Source organism: Schistocerca americana, chromosome 5 (genome assembly GCF_021461395.2).
Source record: "Schistocerca americana isolate TAMUIC-IGC-003095 chromosome 5, iqSchAmer2.1, whole genome shotgun sequence".
In the NCBI taxonomy this organism is placed as follows: Eukaryota; Metazoa; Arthropoda; class Insecta; order Orthoptera; family Acrididae; genus Schistocerca; species Schistocerca americana.
Window position 1 is genome coordinate 601,036,825 of NC_060123.1, and position 19,272 is coordinate 601,056,096.

Consider the following 19,272-nt stretch of genomic DNA (forward strand, 5'->3'; position numbering starts at 1 on the left):
TCAACAGAGAAGATGGCTACGAACTCCAGGCGTCCTGGCTGCCGGCCATCCCAGTCCAACGGGCCGCTAGCGGTCGCGGGGCAGAAGCTACACGGGACACGGACGTATCTGCACAAACAGCTGTAGGGCAACTGTCAGTCCACTTCCGCGCACAACAGGAGGAAAACTTGCCGACCAGAAGCCCAACGCTGATTGGCGGACAGCGACCAATCGTTGACGACATGGACATCCACGAATAGCCTCTTTCCTTCCATCTTCCCTTACGTCATGACTAGCCTATTATATTAGAGGGCCAATTAAAAGTTTTACAACAGTGACGTCAGATATCGATAGTCTGTAATAAATAGAAGCACCTATCCCCATGCAAAACCAGTCGTGTCCCGAGGAAGGCCGTTGCAATTCGGCCGAATCGTCAGTTTTAGTTTATTATTGTTGTTAGTTTTTTAGTAATGACGCGCCATAATACCAAGAAGAATTTTAATCACTATATCTTGATTAATTAATTAGATGATAAATAAGCTGAAAAAGTGTGCTTTCAAGTATAAATTATCACCCGTAGAAACACCCACAGTGTTATGTTTTGCTGCTCTTATTTAGGTATAATTGCTATTTGCTTCGTTTGTAGATTGGAAATTTTTGGTAAGGTCTTATGGGACCAAACTGCTGAGGTCATCGGTCCCTAAGCTTGCGCACTACTTAATCTAACTTTAACTTTCACTAAGGACAACACACACACCCATGCCCGTGGGCTTCGTCTGTGATGGACATGTACGTACTAATACACGGAACGGAACACTCAATGATTACCGCGGAAACAGGTGTTTGGAAGTGAAATACAACCGGCGATCAGCAGCGTGATTAAGCATTGACTGCGGCTTCCACTCGAGAGTTGCAGACGCGGACTCAGCTGAGACTGACCGCAGACAGGACGGATGCTGGTTTTGGGAAGGCCAGACGCGCACTGCCAGAAACGTTGCAAGTCCTGCGGAAGGACGTATCCGCCGCCGGCATTTCACGCGTCTGGAGGGAGTGTAACCTGTGTTCTAGCGCAGACGTGTTCGGTATGGTGACGCCGCTACTGCTTCTTATGGCGCTCAACACTCCGCTAGAAGCGGCGTCGAGCGTCGTGACCGTGCTAGACTGCATCTGCGACAGGTTCTTCGACAGGGAATTGGAAGAGACGGCGAACAGTATGCTGCGCCCGTACTGCGTCGGTAAGTACTTCGAACGGCTGAAAGTGAATACATTACGTCGCAGCAAGTATACGATGAAATGGTTCCGTTGAAGAAGCAAGATAATTTATTATAAATGTCATTTCACAGAACATTAAGTAAATAGAATAATCACCAACATCGCTCACAGAAATTAATATATTTATCAAAATTCTCTAAAAAAATTCCTCATATCGTGCTGATGGGATTTCAAAAAGAATTCTGGAAAGATATTTCAAGTTATCAAGCAATGTCCTTAGCAATACCTGTAATGCTTCACTGGCACAGGTAATTTTTTACACACGGAATAAAATATGCTGTTGTTAAGCCTCTTCACAAGAAAGGTGACAAAAAGATTTAAAGAATTATCGTCAAATTTCCTTACTGACATCTTTTTGCAAACTTTTCGAAAACGTGGCGTTTTCAAGAGTAATCTCACATTTAAGTACAAACACTTTATTTAACACATCACAGTTTGGATCTCAGACGAATGGCCCGTCTGAGAATGCCATTTATACATTCACTTACTAAATATTACAATCCTTAAACAATAAAAATAACGCTGTAATGTACTTACGTGATGTTTCCAATGTGTTTCACTGTCTAGATAATAACACTCTCTTAAAAACTTACGTTTTATGAAAAAAAACTTATATACGGAAAAGTGGCTTAAATCGCTTATACTTTATACATTCACTTACCAAATATTACAAGCCTCAAACAATAAAAATAACGCTGTTTCACACTTTTGTAACTTTTACAATCGTTTGAGTGTCTAGATAATAACACTCTACTAAGAAACTTACGTTTCATGGAAAAAACATATTTACGGAAAACTGGCTTAAATCACTGAAGACCACGGACTCTCATGGTTATGATTGTCTAGCAGAATATTAAAATGCTGTGCTGCACATGTTAGCCCTGTATTTAGCCATGTTTGTAATTTTTCCTTTAGGAATGCTCAGTTTCAAATGGCTCTAAGCACTGTGGGACTTAACACCTGAGGTGATCACTCCCCTAGACTTAGAACTACTTTAACCTAACTAACCTAAGGACATCACACACATCCATGCCCGAGGCAGGATTCGAACCTGCGCCCGCAGCAGAAGCGTCGTTCCCTACTGAAGCCCCTATAACCACCCGGCCACCGCAGCCGGTAATGGTCAGTTTCCTGAGCGATTAAAGTCCTCAGTAGTAAAGCCGCTTTATAAAGAGGGAGAAAGGGATAATGTAGATAATTTTAGACCTATTTCTATGCTATCAATATGTGCAAAAGTTATTGAAAAGGCTGTGTATGTAAGGATAATTGATCATTTTATATCACACAATTTGCTATCAAATGTGCAGTTCGGCTTTAGAAGTCATTTAACAACTGAAAATGCTATATTCTCTATGAGGTACAGGATGGGATAAACCAAAGATTTCGAACGCTTGGCATATTTTTTGATTTAACTAAGGCATTTGATTGTGTTGATCACAAAATATTGCCCCAAAGTTGGACCATTACGGAATACGGGGAGTAGCTCACAATTGGTTCACCTCTTACTTTAGCAACAGGCAGCAAAAAGTCGTAATTCACAATGTTGATAAAGGCTGTGAAGTTGGATCTGAGTGGGGTGCCCCAGGGATCAGTGCTGGGGCCACTCCTTTTCCTTATTTATATAAATAATATGCCCTCTAGTATTACGGGTAACTCTAAAATATTTCTGTTTGCTGATGACACTAGCTTGGCAGTAAAGGATGCTGTGTGCAACATTGGCTCGGTTTCAAATAGTGCAGTACATGACCTTACTTCATGGCTTGCAGAAAATAAACTAACGTTAAATCACAGTAAGACTCAGTTGTTACACTTTCTGACATACAATTCATGCTGTCATGGAAAACCCACGTTCAGGATCTTGTTCAAAGACTTAATACTGCCATTTTTACTATTCGAACGGAATCAGAAGTGAGTGATCGTTCGACAATAAAATTAGTCTACTTTGCTTATTTTCATCCGCTTATGTCGTATGGTATTATATTTTGGGGTAACTCTTCCCATTCTAAAAGGATATTTTTGGCTCAGAAACGGGCGGTTGGGGCAATAAATAGTGTAAGTTCACGAACCTCTTGTCGACCGGTGTTTACGAGTCTGGGTATTTTGACTTTCGCCTCTCAATATATACATTCCTTACTGTCATTTCTTGTTAACAATATTAGCTTATTCCCGAGAAGAAACTGCTTTCACTCGATTAATAATCGTCATCGGAAGGAACAAAACTGGCGACCTATAGCTCGGAGAGTGGAATGTTAGAGCTTTTAATAAGGCAAGTAGAAAATATAAAATGTGTATGGATGGGCTAAAGTTTGATGAAGTGGGAATTAATCAAGTTCAGTGGCAGGAGGAACACTATTTCTGCACAGAAGAATACAGGGTTATAAATGCAAAATTAATCCCGATGTGGGTTTAAGAATGAATAAGAAAATGTAAAGATTTAGAGGCATATTTCATTAGAGGAAAACAGGCAATTGAATGAAACTTTTGGAGAAAAAAAGGAGCAACTTTGTGAATCTATAATGAGATTTCAACTCTGCAACGGAGTGTGCGCTGATATGAAACTTTTTTTTTTTTTATTATTTCGATATATAAAGAAAGAAATTACCTCTTCCACTTCAGGCGTTGGCCCCTATCACCCATACTACCCACAAAAACCTATCTAACCTAAAAACAAAAACAAAGCTAGTGCCCCCGCCACTTTCTTCCTAAAGCTACACTCCTGGAAATGGAAAAAAGAACACATTGACACCGGTGTGTCAGACCCACCATACTTGCTCCGGACACTGCGAGAGGGCTGTACAAGCAATGATCACACGCACGGCACAGCGGACACACCAGGAACCGCGGTGTTGGCCGTCGAATGGCGCTAGCTGCGCAGCATTTGTGCACCGCCGCCGTCAGTGTCAGCCAGTTTGCCGTGGCATACGGAGCTCCATCGCAGTCTTTAACACTGGTAGCATGCCGCGACAGCGTGGACGTGAACCGTATGTGCAGTTGACGGACTTTGAGCGAGGGCATATAGTGGGCATGCGGGAGGCCGGGTGGACGTACCGCCGAATTGCTCAACACGTGGGGCGTGAGGTCTCCACAGTACATCGATGTTGTCGCCAGTGGTCGGCGGAAGGTGCACGTGCCCGTCGACCTGGGACCGGACCGCAGCGACGCACGGATGCACGCCAAGACCGTAGGATCCTACGCAGTGCCGTAGAGGACCGCACCGCCACTTCCCAGCAAATTAGGGACACTGTTGCTCCTGGGGTATCGGCGAGGACCATTCGCAACCGTCTCCATGAAGCTGGGCTACGGTCCCGCACACCGTTAGGCCGTCTTCCGCTCACGCCCCAACATCGTGCAGCCCGCCTCCAGTGGTGTCGCGACAGGCGTGAATGGAGGGACGAATGGAGACGTGTCGTCTTCAGCGATGAGAGTCGCTTCTGCCTTGGTGCCAATGATGGTCGTATGCGTGTTTGGCGCCGTGCAGGTGAGCGCCACAATCAGGACTGCATACGACCGAGGCACACAGGGCCAACACCCGGCATCATGGTGTGGGGAGCGATCTCCTACACTGGCCATACACCACTGGTGATCGTCGAGGGGACACTGAATAGTGCACGGTACATCCAAACCGTCATCGAACCCATCGTTCTACCATTCCTAGACCGGCAAGGGAACTTGCTGTTCCAACAGGACAATGCACGTCCGCATGTATCCCGCGCCACCCAACGTGTTCTAGAAGGTGTAAGTCAACTACCCTGCCCAGCAAGATCTCCGGATCTGTCCCCCATTGAGCATGTTTGGGACTGGATGAAGCGTCGTCTCACGCGGTCTGCACGTCCAGCACGAACGCTGGTCCAACTGAGGCGCCAGGTGGAAATGGCATGGCAAGCCGTTCCACAGGACTACATCCAGCATCTCTACGATCGTCTCCATGGGAGAATAGCAGCCTGCATTGCTGCGAAAGGTGGATATACACTGTACTACTGCCGACATTGTGCATGCTCTGTTGCCTGTGTCTATGTCCCTGTGGTTCTGTCAGTGTGATCATGTGATGCATCTGACCCCAGGAATGTGTCAATAAAGTTTCCCCTTCCTGGGACAATGAATTCACGGTGTTCTTATTTCAATTTCCAGGAGTGTAAATGGGATGGCCGTTCACCCACGAACAAAAAGTAAATATGCCTCTGAACATATTTTTTTTTTACAAAGAAAAGGAGAAAGGAAAGGGTACAATACTTTATCATATATTATTTGTTGCTCATTGTGTTCTTATGTATTTATTTGTAATTCTCCTTTTTTTTCCCCTCGGGCGTTGTCCACAGCAGCCAGACGGCGGACGGCGGGATGTCCTGGTCTTCTTGTCGTTCAGCTAGGGTGAAACACCCTATAATTACCGTTGATGACTCTCATCAGTCCGTCATGTGCGATCTCTCAGTCTCTTCTCACACCTGGAACACCCCAATGGTCTGGAGGACGCGTAAGCAACGACCCCAAGTAATTCGCAAATAGCGTACCATACGACGCATTGTGCCGTAAACTCGCGTAGTTACTCGTTAAATAATGCCAGAAATCTAACAACCCTGCAACGCTCTCATCAAAGAAGTATGACAATGCCATACCCTTAAACCACACCGTGGCGTTATGACGAGTACCAGCGTAGTAAGTGACGTCGGGATGGATCAGCTCGGTGGGCGCTACGGACTGAGGCGTCCGTCTCAGCAACAATGCCAACATGCGCCGTGCGAGGAGCCAGCAGTCGGCAGCCATACAGTATACGAAACGCTGCTTGTCCGTGTCCATAGTGGCGCATCCGGGACAGAGAGGATCCTCGGTAAGATGGATCATGTGTAAACGTTGTCGGTTGGGGAATTTTTCAGTTGTTATCACATAACACAGCGCCCTGACCATGGTGGGAAGGAAAGTTACTCCACCCCCATCCCCAACCAACTGCCGGATGTCGACGTTCAAGCACATTATCAGGCAGTGTCCGCTGAAAGCAGTGGTAGAAGTCCATGGTTCTACGTTTCCCGCGTGGTCAGTAAGACATCCAAGACATAACTCATGTCGACCACATAGGTGTGTATGCGAGACAGTGCCGGCGTGATACGTCCAACAGGAATCTGCGGCCGGAGGGATTGAGGCAGCACGTCCAGAATCAGTGTACCAGGGAGGGTGTCCTTGTCCGAAGTACGCAGGCGATGCATCGTCCGCAGAAAGACAGCACGCGCGCTGTTGTGTGCGTCTAACATTCCAATGTCGTCTGCATGTGTGCACAACGTTAGCGCCTCGTAGCCGTTCTTGAACACCCTACCCTCGCTGACGAAATGACCTAATGCCGCCTGGAACTTAGCAGCTACCGTAGCAGCCATTGGGAAAACGTAGGTGTAATGATTAAGTTTCGGAGCGAGGTCGTTGACAAAATGTACCCACATGATCAATTCAAGTGTTCGAAAGTTATTGAGACGAACTTGTATGGGGATCAAATTAAGTAATCTGTGATACGTATCTGCTGCTGTACGCTGCACGTTCTCACGAAAGCCCACTTCCAAACATTTCATCTCTGGGGCCTTGGTAATTGGCACTGGAGTACTCATATTCAGTCCTTTGCCCACATCCATGTAGTTCGACTTTCGCAGGTTGATACGGCTCCTGGCCACCTCGCCATATCGCTAAGCCAAGTAATCACTGTACATATACACTCCTGGAAATGGAAAAAAGAACACATTGACACCGGTGTGTCAGACCCACCATACTTGCTCCGGACACTGCGAGAGGGCTGTACAAGCAATGATCACACGCACGGCACAGCGGACACACCAGGAACCGCGGTGTTGGCCGTCGAATGGCGCTAGCTGCGCAGCATTTGTGCACCGCCGCCGTCAGTGTCAGCCAGTTTGCCGTGGCAGACGGAGCTCCATCGCAGTCTTTAACACTGGTAGCATGCCGCGACAGCGTGGACGTGGACCGTATGTGCAGTTGACGGACTTTGAGCGAGGGCGTATAGTGGGCATGCGGGAGGCCGGGTGGACGTACCGCCGAATTGCTCAACACGTGGGGCGTGAGGTCTCCACAGTACATCGATGCTGTCGCCAGTGGTCGGCTGAAGGTGCACGTGCCCGTCGACCTGGGACCGGACCTCAGCGACGCACGGATGCACGCCAAGACCGTAGGATCCTACGCAGTGCCGTAGGGGACCGCACCGCCACTTCCCAGCAAATTAGGGACACTGTTGCTCCTGGGGTATCGGCGAGGACCATTCGCAACCGTCTCCATGAAGCTGGGCTACGGTCCCACACACCGTTAGGCCGTCTTCCGCTCACGCCCCAACATCGTGCAGCCCGCCTCCAATGGTGTCGCGACAGGCGTGAATGGAGGGACGAATGGAGACGTGTCGTCTTCAGCGATGAGAGTCGCTTCTGCCTTGGTGCCAATGATGGTCGTATGCGTGTTTGGCACCGTGCAGGTGAGCGCCACAATGAGGACTGCACACGACCGAGGCACACAGGGCCAACACCCGGCATCATGGTGTGGGGAGCGATCTCCTACACTGGCCGTACACCACTGGTGATCGTCGAAGGGACACTGAATAGTGCACGGTACATCCAAACCGTCATCGAACCCATCGTTGTACCATTCCTAGACCGGCAAGGGAACTTGCTGTTCCAACAGGACAATGCACGTCCGCATGTATCCCGTGCCACCCAACGTGCTCTAGAAGGTGTAAGTCAACTACCCTGGCCAGCAAGATCTCCGGATCTGTCCCCCATTGAGCATGTTTGGGACTGGATGAAGCGTCGTCTCACGCGGTCTGCACGTCAAGCACGAACGCTGGTCCAACTGAGGCGCGAGGTGGAAATGGCATGGCAAGCCGTTCCACAGGACTACATCCAGCATCTCTACGATCGTCTCCATGGGAGAATAGCAGCCTGCATTGCTGCGAAAGGTGGATATACACTGTACTAGTGCCGACATTGTGCATGCTCTGTTGCCTGTGTCTATGTGCCTGTGGTTCTGTCAGTGTGATCATGTGATGTATCTGACCCCAGGAATGTGTCAATAAAGTTTCCCCTTCCTGGGACAATGAATTCACGGTGTTCTTATTTCAATTTCCAGGAGTGTATCTTATGCCGACCTCGACAAGAAAACTACATCGTCCGCATATCCACAAAATTTAAAATGGACATTGCAGAGGCGAATGCCCTCGAAACGCTGTTGTAGACCATAAAGTGCAGTCTCGAAGGCGACGGCGAAGAGAAGCGCCGACAGAGGGCATCCTTGTCGCACTGAGCGCTCAATAGTGAACGGTGGTGAGCACTGTGGAAGGGGCTCAGTGGATGAGATGGAGAACCAAACCTGCCAATATTGGACACAGTCTCTAAGACAGCCAGCAATAAATGGTGAACTCGGTCAAATGTGTGGTCTGGGTCAACTGCCGCGAGGGCGCCTTCTAACAAGGGAACCTCCCCATCGCACCCCCCTCAGATTTAGTTATAAGCTGGACCAGGGATAGGCCTTGAAAAACTGAACACAGATCAATCGAGAAAATAGGAAGAAGTTGTGTGCAACTGTGAAAAATTAAGCAAAATATACAAACCGAGTAGTCCATGTGCAAGATATGCAACATCCAGGAGAACGTAAGCTTACGAGCGCCGTGGTGCCGTGGTTAGCGTGAACAGCTGCGGAGCGGGAGGTCCTTGGTTCAAGCCTTCTCTCGAGTGAGAAGTTAAATTTTTTATTTTCAGACAATTAACGAAGTTCAGGCACTCACACATAATCAACTTCGCTCTCCAAAATTCCAGGACATGTTCAGATTTGCTTGGACATATGCAGTATTTGACGGTCTACACACGGAAACATTTGAAAGCGTAAAAAACGTGTTTTGACAGAGCACTGGGAAAACTGTGCGACTGTGAAACTGTTGCATTTATTTGTTGCAGTTTATGTGTTTTCATCACTTTTTTGGGAGTTTTTATCACATCCACAAGAAAACCTAAATCGGACAAGGTAGAAGAATCTTTTTACCCATTCGCCAAGTGTGCGAGTTAGGTGGGTCGACAACATATTCCTGTCATGCGACGCACATGCCGTCACCAGTGTCGTATAGAATATGTCAGATGTGTTTTCCTGTGGTGGAATCGGTTGACCTATGACCTTGCGATCAAATGTTTTCGGTTCCTATTGGAGAGGCACGTCCTTTCGTCTACTAATCGCACGGTTTTGCGGTGCGGTCGCAAAACACAGACAGTAAATTTATTACAGTGAACAGAGACGTCAATGAATGAACAGACAGATCGTAACTTTGCGAAAATAAAGAAAGAAAAATTTTCACTCGAGGGAGGACTCGAACCAAGGACCTCGGGCTCTACAGCTGCTCACTCTAACCACGGGACCACGGCGCCCCTCAGCTAAGGTTGTCCATAATGTTGCTTATGTTGCGCATGGACTACTCAGTTTGTATATTTTGCTTATTTTTTCATAGTTCCCCACAACTTCTTCCTGTTTTCTCGATTGATCTGTGTTCAGTTTTTCAAGCCTATCCACTGTGTCAATTTATAACTAAATCTGAGGGGGGTGCGATGGGCAGGTTCCCTTGTAAGTGGCGTGACAACATGAGCGCCACCACATCTCTATAAGAGCTTAACACCGCGAGTATATTACTGCCACGTCCTAGACATGTTTAGTCGGCATGAATGGCATATTTGACAATAGAGATGAGGCGAGCACTAAGAATGCGGGCGTACAGCTTGTAATCTGAATTCAATAACGTCAACGGCCAGAAGTCTTGCAGTCTGCACCGCCCCCCCCACCCCCCCACCCCCCGTTTGGTTTTGGCACTCTGATGATCATGCCCTCCAAAAATTCCGGGGAGGGGGGCGGGGGACGCGGAAGTCCGGATCCAGGAGTTAGCAGCACATCTGCCGCCAAAGTTCCCCCAGGAGGTCAGAAAAGGTGCTATAAAATTCAAGCGGAAGACCATCAGGTCCAGGTGATTTGTTTCTCGCACCCCGCGATAGGGCCATGTGCATTTCTTCCCACGTGACGGCCTCCAAGAATGTGGCGTCGCCTTGCGCCCTACCTGAAGGTGACAAGTCGTGCAGGACTTCCTCAATGTCATTGTCACGCCGCTGATCTGCTACATAGAGAGTGCGATAATAATCTGTGAGGGCACGGGATATGATGGCGTGTGTCTCCGAGCGTTGCCCATCCACAGATGTAACTGCCGTGATGAGTCGTCTCTTACGGAGTCTCCGGTCTCTGACGATGTGATAAAGAGAGACACGTTCCTCTGGTATGGAATCTTGCAGTCTCCATTGAACCCGCGTGCCGTCCAATCGGTCAGACGTGATGTGCAGAAGCCGTGCCTGTGTCCGGTGGACGGCCATTTGGCGCTCTGGCGAAGGTGGTTGCGTCGCTAGTTCCCGCAAGACCGTGTAGTAAAACTCAGAGGTGGATCGGAGCCAAAGCGCCCTGTCTCGTCCGTATGCCACGAGCGTGCGACGGAGAGCTGGTTTTGCGCTGTGTGTCCTCCATCTTGTCGTGGAATCATAGGTATGACGCCGTCGCTCACATTTGTGCCAGGTATCAGTGACGGCTGCACGGCAAGCCTCTTCCCGGAGAATTTTAACGTTACGAGTCCAAGGTCCTCTACTACGGATCGTCTGTTGTCGTGGCAGCGTCACGGTGCACATGAAGGCCTGATGGTCTGTGAATGGAGTGGGCCACAGCTCAGCACCGACGGTTGCTGTCCTAAGGCCTCGGGAGACATAAATCCTGTCCAACCTGCTGGCCGAGTGGTTGGTGAAATGTGTATATCCGCGTCGGTCGCCGTGGATTAGCGTCGATGTATCATGCAAAGCGATATCTCTGACCATAGCATGAAGGGTTGGACATGGGACATGGTGAGGTATTTGATCTTCAGGGCGTCAGACGTTAAAGTCCCCGCCCACCAACAGGTGCTCTGTAGCGCCTTGAAACAATGGAGCTACCTCAGTGGAGTAATAGAGTGTTCGCTCTCGACACTTCGCAGTACCAGACGGGGCACACAGATTCACAAGGCGGACAGCGCCTATGGTGAGCGCAATGACTTTCACTGATGGCAAAAACTGTTGGTTCGTTGCCATCGCGTATTAGTATAGCCGTACCACCACCACCGTCGGAAGTTGGGTTGATGTATGACACATATCCATAAACATCCAGACGAAGATCAGGCAGTACCCTTTTGAAGAAACACTATATCAATGTCCGCCGCTCGAATCATGTCCTTTAACAATTGAGTTTTGATTGTGGTGCTAATGCCGTTGGCATTGAGTGTACCTACCCGATAAACCTGGGTCATTTGATAGTAGGATGACGTATCCTGCAGTCTTTTAAGCCTGTATGCGCCACATAGTCTGCCAGACTTTCCCTGTCATCTGCACCGTATACAGGGTGAGTCACCTAACGTTACCGCTGGATATATTTCGTAAACCACATCAAATACTGACGAATCGATTCCACAGACCGAACGTGAGGAGAGGGGCTATTATAATTGGTTAATACAAACCATAAAAAAATGCACGGAAGTATGTTTCTTAACACAAACCTACGCTTTTTTAAATGGAACCCCGTTAGTTTTGTTAGCACATGTGAACATATAAACAAATACGTAATCAGTGCCGTTTGTTGCATTGTAAAATGTTAATTACATCCGGAGATATTGTAACCTAAAGTTGACGCTTGAGTACCACTCCTCCGCTGTTCGATCGTGTGTCTTGGAGAGCACCGAATTACGTAGGGATCCAAAGGGAACGGTGATGACCTTGGGTACAGAAGAGACTGGAACAGCACATTACGTCCACATGCTAACACCTTTTTATTGGTCTTTTTCACTGACGCACATGTACATTACCATGAGGGCTGAGGTACACACGTGGTTTCCGTTTTCAATTACGGAGTGGAATAGAGTGTGTCCCGACATGTCAAGCCAATAGCTGTTCAATGTGGTGGCCATCATTTGCTGCACACGACTGCAATCTCTGGCGTAATGAATGTCGTACACGCCGCAGTACATCTGGTGTAATGTCGCCGCAGGCTGCCACAATACGTTCTTTCATATCCTCTGGGGTTGTAGGCACATCACGGTACACATTCTCCTTTAACGTATCCCACAGAAAGAAGTCCAGAGGTGTAAGATCAGGAGAACGGGCTGGCCAATTTATGCGTCCTCCACGTCCTATGAAACGCCCGTCGAACATCCTGTCAAGGGTCAGCCTAGTGTTAATTGCGGAATGTGCAGGTGCACCATCATGCTGATAACACATACGTCGACGCGTTTCCAGTGGGACATTTTCGAGCAACGTTGGCAGATCATTCTGTAGAAACGCGATGTATGTTGCAGCTGCTTGGGCCCCTGCAATGAAGTGAGGGCTAATGAGGTGGTCGCCAATGATTCCGCACCATACATTTACAGTCCACGGTCGCTGTCGCTCTACCTATCTGAGCCAGCGAGGATTGTCCACGGACCAGTAATGCATGTTCCGTAGATTCACTGCCCCGTGGTTTGTGAAACCCGCTTCATCGGTAAACAGGTAGAACTCCAACGCATTCTCTGTTAATGCCCATTGACAGAATTGCACTCGATGATTAAAGTCATCACCATGTAATTGCTGATGTAGCGACACATGAAACGGGTGAAAGCGGTGACCTTTGGATCCCTACGTAATTCGGTGCTCTCCGATACACACGATCGAACAGCGGAGGAGTGGTACTCAAGCGTCAACTTTAGGTTACAATATCTCCGGATGTAATTAACATTTTACAATGCTACAAACGGCACTGATTACGTATTTGTTTATATGTTCAGATGTGCTAACAAAACTAACGTGGTTCCATTTAAAAAAACGTAGGTTTGTGTTAAAAAACATACTTCCGTGCATTTTTGTATGGTTTGTATTAAACAATTACACTAACCCCTCTCCTCACGTTCGGTCTGTGGAATCGGTTCGTCAGTATTTGATGTGATTTACGAAATATATCCAGCGGTAACGTTAGGTGACTCACCCTTTATATCGGTTGCGACATGATGTCCCTCCGACGATCCGCCGGCCGCGGGCATCTGGTTGTCGCTCGAGTCTGATATCATTCTTTCCATCTCCATCTCGGACGCCCAGTCACCAAGCTGGAGGTGTGGTACGTTAGGCGACGCATGACGTTCTTCCGATGTCTTAGGGGCAGAATCGCCAGGGGGCTCGTCGGTGAGATGAGCATCGTCATCTTGTCTTTGTCCTTGGGCGGACGTCGCCAGCAGCGAACCAGGAACCGTTGGTGTGAGGTCCACAGCCCTGGCCGCAGATGGATTTTCCTCATCCTCCTGCAACGTGTCAACATCTCTAGAATCATTTCCTGCAGACAGCCTCCTCTTCTTTCGTCGCTTGGGCGACTTCTGCTTGCTGGAACGCGTGTCCGCCTCCTGTGGATCACGGCAAACGGAAGGCACCTCATGCATCTCCGTGTCAGTGCTCTAATCGATAATCACGTATTCTACTTCCTCACACGGCTGGGGTGCAGACGTGGTCGCTGCTGTCGAGCATGGCGACGGTTCCGATGGAGGCTTCGTCGTCGTGGGCGCAGAAACCGCGGGCCCGCGTGGGTCGGCAACTGGAACGGAACAACGTCCGCGTCCGACACGTTCCTCGCTGCCTCAACGTATGTAAGGGGCAGCGTTGTCGGTGGCGACGTAGGCGTCGTGTCTGCACGTCGTATCTGGACGAGGCGTCGCTGCAGGCATTCAGAGCGTACAAGCCCTTCCTGCCCACACCTTAAACAACCCGCGGTTGACCGTCATAAATGACGATTTTCTCGACAGCCACCAATGGTCACGTACGATGCGATGTGTTTACGCAGTTGAGTTCGCAGCTGACGCACTCCATTCAGTACAGGATACGTCTCCAACGTATGCCACTTTTCTTCCACGTGACTCACAAGGGAACCTCCCCATCGCACCCCCCTCAGATTTAGTTATAAGTTGGCACAGTGGATAGGCCTTGAAAAACTGAACACAGATCAATCGAGAAAACAGGAAGAAGTTGTGTGGAACTATGAAAAAAATTAGTAAAATATACAAACTGAGTAGTCCATGCGAAGATAGGCAATGTCAAGGACAGTGGCAGTCAAGGAGCACCGTGGTCCCGTGGTTAGCGAGAGCAGCTACGAAATGAGAGGTCCTAGGTTCAAATCTTCCCTCGAGTGAAAAGTTTAATTCTTTATTTTCAGTTTATGTGACAAACTCTTATGTTTTCATCACTTTTTTGGGAGTGATTATCACATCCACAAGAAAACCTAAATCGGGCAGGGTGGAAGAATCTTTTTACCCATTCGCTAAGTGTACAAGTTAGGTGGGTCGACAACGTATTCCTGTCATAGGACGCACATGCCGTCACCAGTGTCGTATAGAATATATCAGACGCGTTTCCCGTGGAGGAATCGGTTGACCTATGACCTTGCGATCAAATGTTTTGTGTTCCCATTGGAGAGGCACGTCCTTTCGTCTACTAATCGCACGGTTTTGCGGTGCGGTCGCAAAACACAGGCACTAAACGTATTGCAGCGAACGGAGACGTCAATGAACGAACGGACAGATCATAACCTTGCGGAAATAAAGAAAGTAAAATTTTCAGTCGAGGGAAGATCTGAACTCAGGACCTCTCATTCCGCAGCTACTCACGCTAACCACGGGACCACGGCACTCCTGAGCTTATATTGTCTTTGATGTTACTTATCTTCAGATGGACTACTCAGTTTCTATATTTCACTAACATTTTCATGGTTCCACGCAACTTCTTCCTGTTTTCTCGATTGATCTGTGTTCAGTTTTTCAAGGCCTATCCACTGTGCCAACTTATAACTAAATCTGAGGGGGGTGCGATGGGGAGGTTCCCTTGTCAGTACTTCCTCGTAAGGCCGCAGCGCGTTCACGACACGCGTGGCCGGTACTTCAAAAGGCAGTGCGAAGATTCGTATGTTCCAAACGCCGAGTCCTCCATGGAAGACAATCACTACACCCACGTTGCCGTCTAAGTGGTGGAAACCATATCCATCGGTGGAACGTCGAAGAAGTCGTTCGCAAGCTGCTTCATCTACAAGTTTCAGATAAACTGATGATCGAAAGATGTACACCAATAAGTTCCTGTGGGTATACGTGCATTACTTCACGCAGGAAACGTTCTACTTCGTATGCCTTAGGTCGTGCGTACTGGGGATTGAACGTCACTTTAATCTTGGCCTTTCTAAAAGAAAGTACCATCGTCATTCTGCCGGCCGCGGTGGTCTAGCGGTTCTAGGCGCTCAGTCCGGAACCGCGCGACTGCTACGCTCGCAGGTTCGAATCCCGCCTCGGGCATGGATGTGTGTATGTCCTTAGGTTAGTTAGGTTTAAGTAGTCCTAAGTTCTAGGGGACTGATGACCATAGTTGTTAAGTCCCATAGTGCTCAGAGCCACCATCGTCATTCTAGGTGATCTGTTTACACTGTAATGCCCCTACCCGCGCGAGGTAACTCGGCCCGCTTGCGGAGCGCCGCACAGAGCTCCACGCGCGTCCACTTCACAAGAAGGCTGAGAGCCGACTGGCCAACTGAGCTAGCCAAGCACGACTCACACCCCGTCCTCACATCTTTACTTCCGCCAGTACCTCGTCTCCTACCTTCCAAACTTCACAGAAGCTCTCCTGCGAGCCTTGCACTATTAGCACTCCTAGAACAAAGGAAATTGCTGAGACGTGACTTAGCCACAGCCTGGAGGATGATTCCACAATGAGATTTTCACATTGCAGGAGGAGTGTGCGCTGACATGAAACTTCCTGGCACATTGAAACTGTGTGCCGGACCGAGACTCGAACTCGCGACCTTAACCTATCGTGGGCAAGTGCTCTACCATCTGAGCTACTAAAGCACGACTCACGTCCCGTACCCACACCTTTACTTCCGACAGTACATCGTCTACTACCTTCCAAACTTCACAGAAGCTCTCCTGCGAACCTCGCACAATTAGTACTCCTGGAACAAAGGAAATTGCGGAGACATGACATAGCCACAGCCTGGAGGATGATTCCACAATGAGATTTTCACTTTGCAGGAGGAGTGTGCGCTGACATGAAACTTCCTGGCAGATTGAAACTGTGTGCCGGACCGAGAGTCGAACTCGGGACCTTAACCTATCGTGGGCAAGTGCTCTACCATCTGAGCTACTACAGCACGACTCACGCCCCGTCCCCACACCTTTACTTCCGCCAGTACATCGTCTACTACCTTCCAAACTTCACAGAAGCTCTCGTGCGAACCTCGCACAATTAGTACTTTTGGAACAAAGGAAATTGCGGAGACGTGACATAGCCACAGCCTGGAGGATGTTTCCAGAATGAGATTTTCACTTTGCGGGCGGAGGGTGCGCTGACATGAAACTTCCTGGCAGATTGGAGCTGTGTGCCCGACCGAGAGTCGAACTCGCGACCTTTACCTATCGTGGGAAAGTGCTCTACCATCTGAGCTACCAATGCACGACTCACGCCCCGTCCTCACACCTTTACTTCCGCCAGTACTTCGTCTACTACCTTCCAAACTTCACAGAGGCTCTCCTGCGAACCTCGCACAATTAGCACTCCTGGAACAAAGGAAATTGCGGAGACGTGACTTAGCCACAGCCTGGAGGATGTTTCCAGAATGAGATTTTCACTTTGCGGGCGGAGTGTGCGCTGACATGAAACTTCCTGGCAGATTGAAACTGTGTGCCGGAGCGAGACTCGATCTCGGGACCTTTACCTATCGTGGCAAGTGCTCTACCATCTGAGCTACCAAAGCACGACTTACGCGTCGTCCTCACACATTTACTTCCGTCAGTACTTCGTCTACTACCTTCCAAACTTCACAGAGGCTCTCCTGCGAACCTCGCACAATTAGCACTCCAGCAACAAAAGAAATTGCGGAGACGTGACTTAGCCACAGCCTGGAGGATGTTTCCAGAACGAGATTTTCACTTTGCAGGCGGAGTGTGCGCTGACATGAAACTTCCTGGCACATTGAAACTGTGTGCCGGACCGAGACTCGAACTCGGCACCTTTACCTATCGTGGGCAAGTGCTCTACCATCTGAGCTACCAAAGCACGACTTACGCCTCGTCCTCACACATTTACTTCCGTCAGTACTTCGTCTACTACCTTCCAAACTTCACAGAGGCTCTCCTGCGAACCTCGCACAATTAGCACTCCAGCAACAAAAGAAATTGCGGAGACGTGACTTAGCCACAGCCTGGAGGATGTTTCCAGAACGAGATTTTCACTTTGCAGGCGGAGTGTGCGCTGACATGAAACTTCCTGGCACATTGAAACTGTGTGCCGGACCGAGACTCGAACTCGGCACCTTTACCTATCGTGGGCAAGTGCTCTACCATCTGAGCTACCAAAGCACGACTTACGCCTCGTCCTCACACATTTACTTCCGTTAGTACATCGTCTCCGACGTTCCAAACTTCACAGAATCTCTTCTGCGAACCTCGCACAATTAGCACTCCAGCAACAAAAGAAATTGCGGAGACGTGACTTAGCCACAGCCTGGAGGATGTTTCCAGAATGAGATTTTCACTTTGCAGGCGGAGTGTGCGCTGACATGAAACTTCCTGGCACATTGAAGCTGTGTGCCGGAGCGAGACTCGATCTCAGGGCCTTTACCTATCGTGGCAAGTGCTCTACCATCTGAGCTAGCAAAGCACGACTTACGCCCCGTCCTCACACCTTTACTTCCGTCAGTACTTCGTCTACTACCTTCCAAACTTCACAGAGGCTCTCCTGCGAACCTCGCACAATTAGCACTCCAGCAACAAAAGAAATTGCGGAGACGTGACTTAGCCACAGCCTGGAGGATGTTTCCAGAACGAGATTTTCACTTTGCAGGCGGAGTGTGCGCTGACATGAAACTTCCTGGCACATTGAAACTGTGTGCCGGACCGAGACTCGAACTCGGCACCTTTACCTATCGTGGGCAAGTGCTCTACCATCTGAGCTACCAAAGCACGACTTACGCCTCGTCCTCACACATTTACTTCCGTTAGTACATCGTCTCCGACGTTCCAAACTTCACAGAATCTCTTCTGCGAACCTCGCACAATTAGCACTCCAGCAACAAAAGAAATTGCGGAGACGTGACTTAGCCACAGCCTGGAGGATGTTTCCAGAATGAGATTTTCACTTTGCAGGCGGAGTGTGCGCTGACATGAAACTTCCTGGCACATTGAAGCTGTGTGCCGGAGCGAGACTCGATCTCAGGGCCTTTACCTATCGTGGCAAGTGCTCTACCATCTGAGCTAGCAAAGCACGACTTACGCCCCGTCCTCACACCTTTACTTCCGTCAGTACTTCGTCTACTACCTTCCAAACTTCACAGAGGCTCTCCTGCGAACCTCGCACAATTAGCACTCCAGCAACAAAAGAAATTGCGGAGACGTGACTTAGCCACAGCCTGGAGGATGTTTCCAGAACGAGATTTTCACTTTGCAGGCGGAGTGTGCGCTGACATGAAACTTCCTGGCACATTGAAACTGTGTGCCGGACCGAGACTCGAACTCGGCACCTTTACCTATCGTGGGCAAGTGCTCTACCATCTGAGCTACCAAAGCACGACTTACGCCTCGTCCTCACACATTTACTTCCGTTAGTACATCGTCTCCGACGTTCCAAACTTCACAGAATCTCTTCTGCGATCCTCGCACAATTAGGACTCCTGGAACATAGGAAATTGCCTAGACGTGACTTAGCCACAGCCTGGAGGATGTTTCCAGAATGAGATTTTCACTTTGCGGGCGGAGGGTGCGCTGACACGAAACTTCCTGGCAGATTGAAGCTGTGTGCCCGACCGAGAGTCGAACTCGCGACCTTTACCTATCGTGGGAAAGTGCTCTACCATCTGAGCTACCAATGCACGACTCACGCCCCGTCCTCACACCTTTACTTCCCCCAGTACTTCGTCTACTACCTTCCAAACTTCACAGAGGCTCTCCTGCGA

General features: G+C 49.0%; 1 protein-coding gene across 1 annotated transcript in view; it reads left to right on the forward strand.

Moving 5' to 3' along the window:
* Positions 1–1,063: 1,063 nt before the first annotated feature.
* The window catches only part of LOC124616575, a 188,684-nt gene continuing 170,475 nt past the window's right edge, over positions 1,064–19,272 (forward strand). Inside the window, exon 1 of the mRNA XM_047144895.1 lies at positions 1,064–1,214. Coding sequence (XP_047000851.1) covers positions 1,064–1,214 — 151 coding nt within the window. The remainder of the gene's footprint in view (positions 1,215–19,272) is intronic.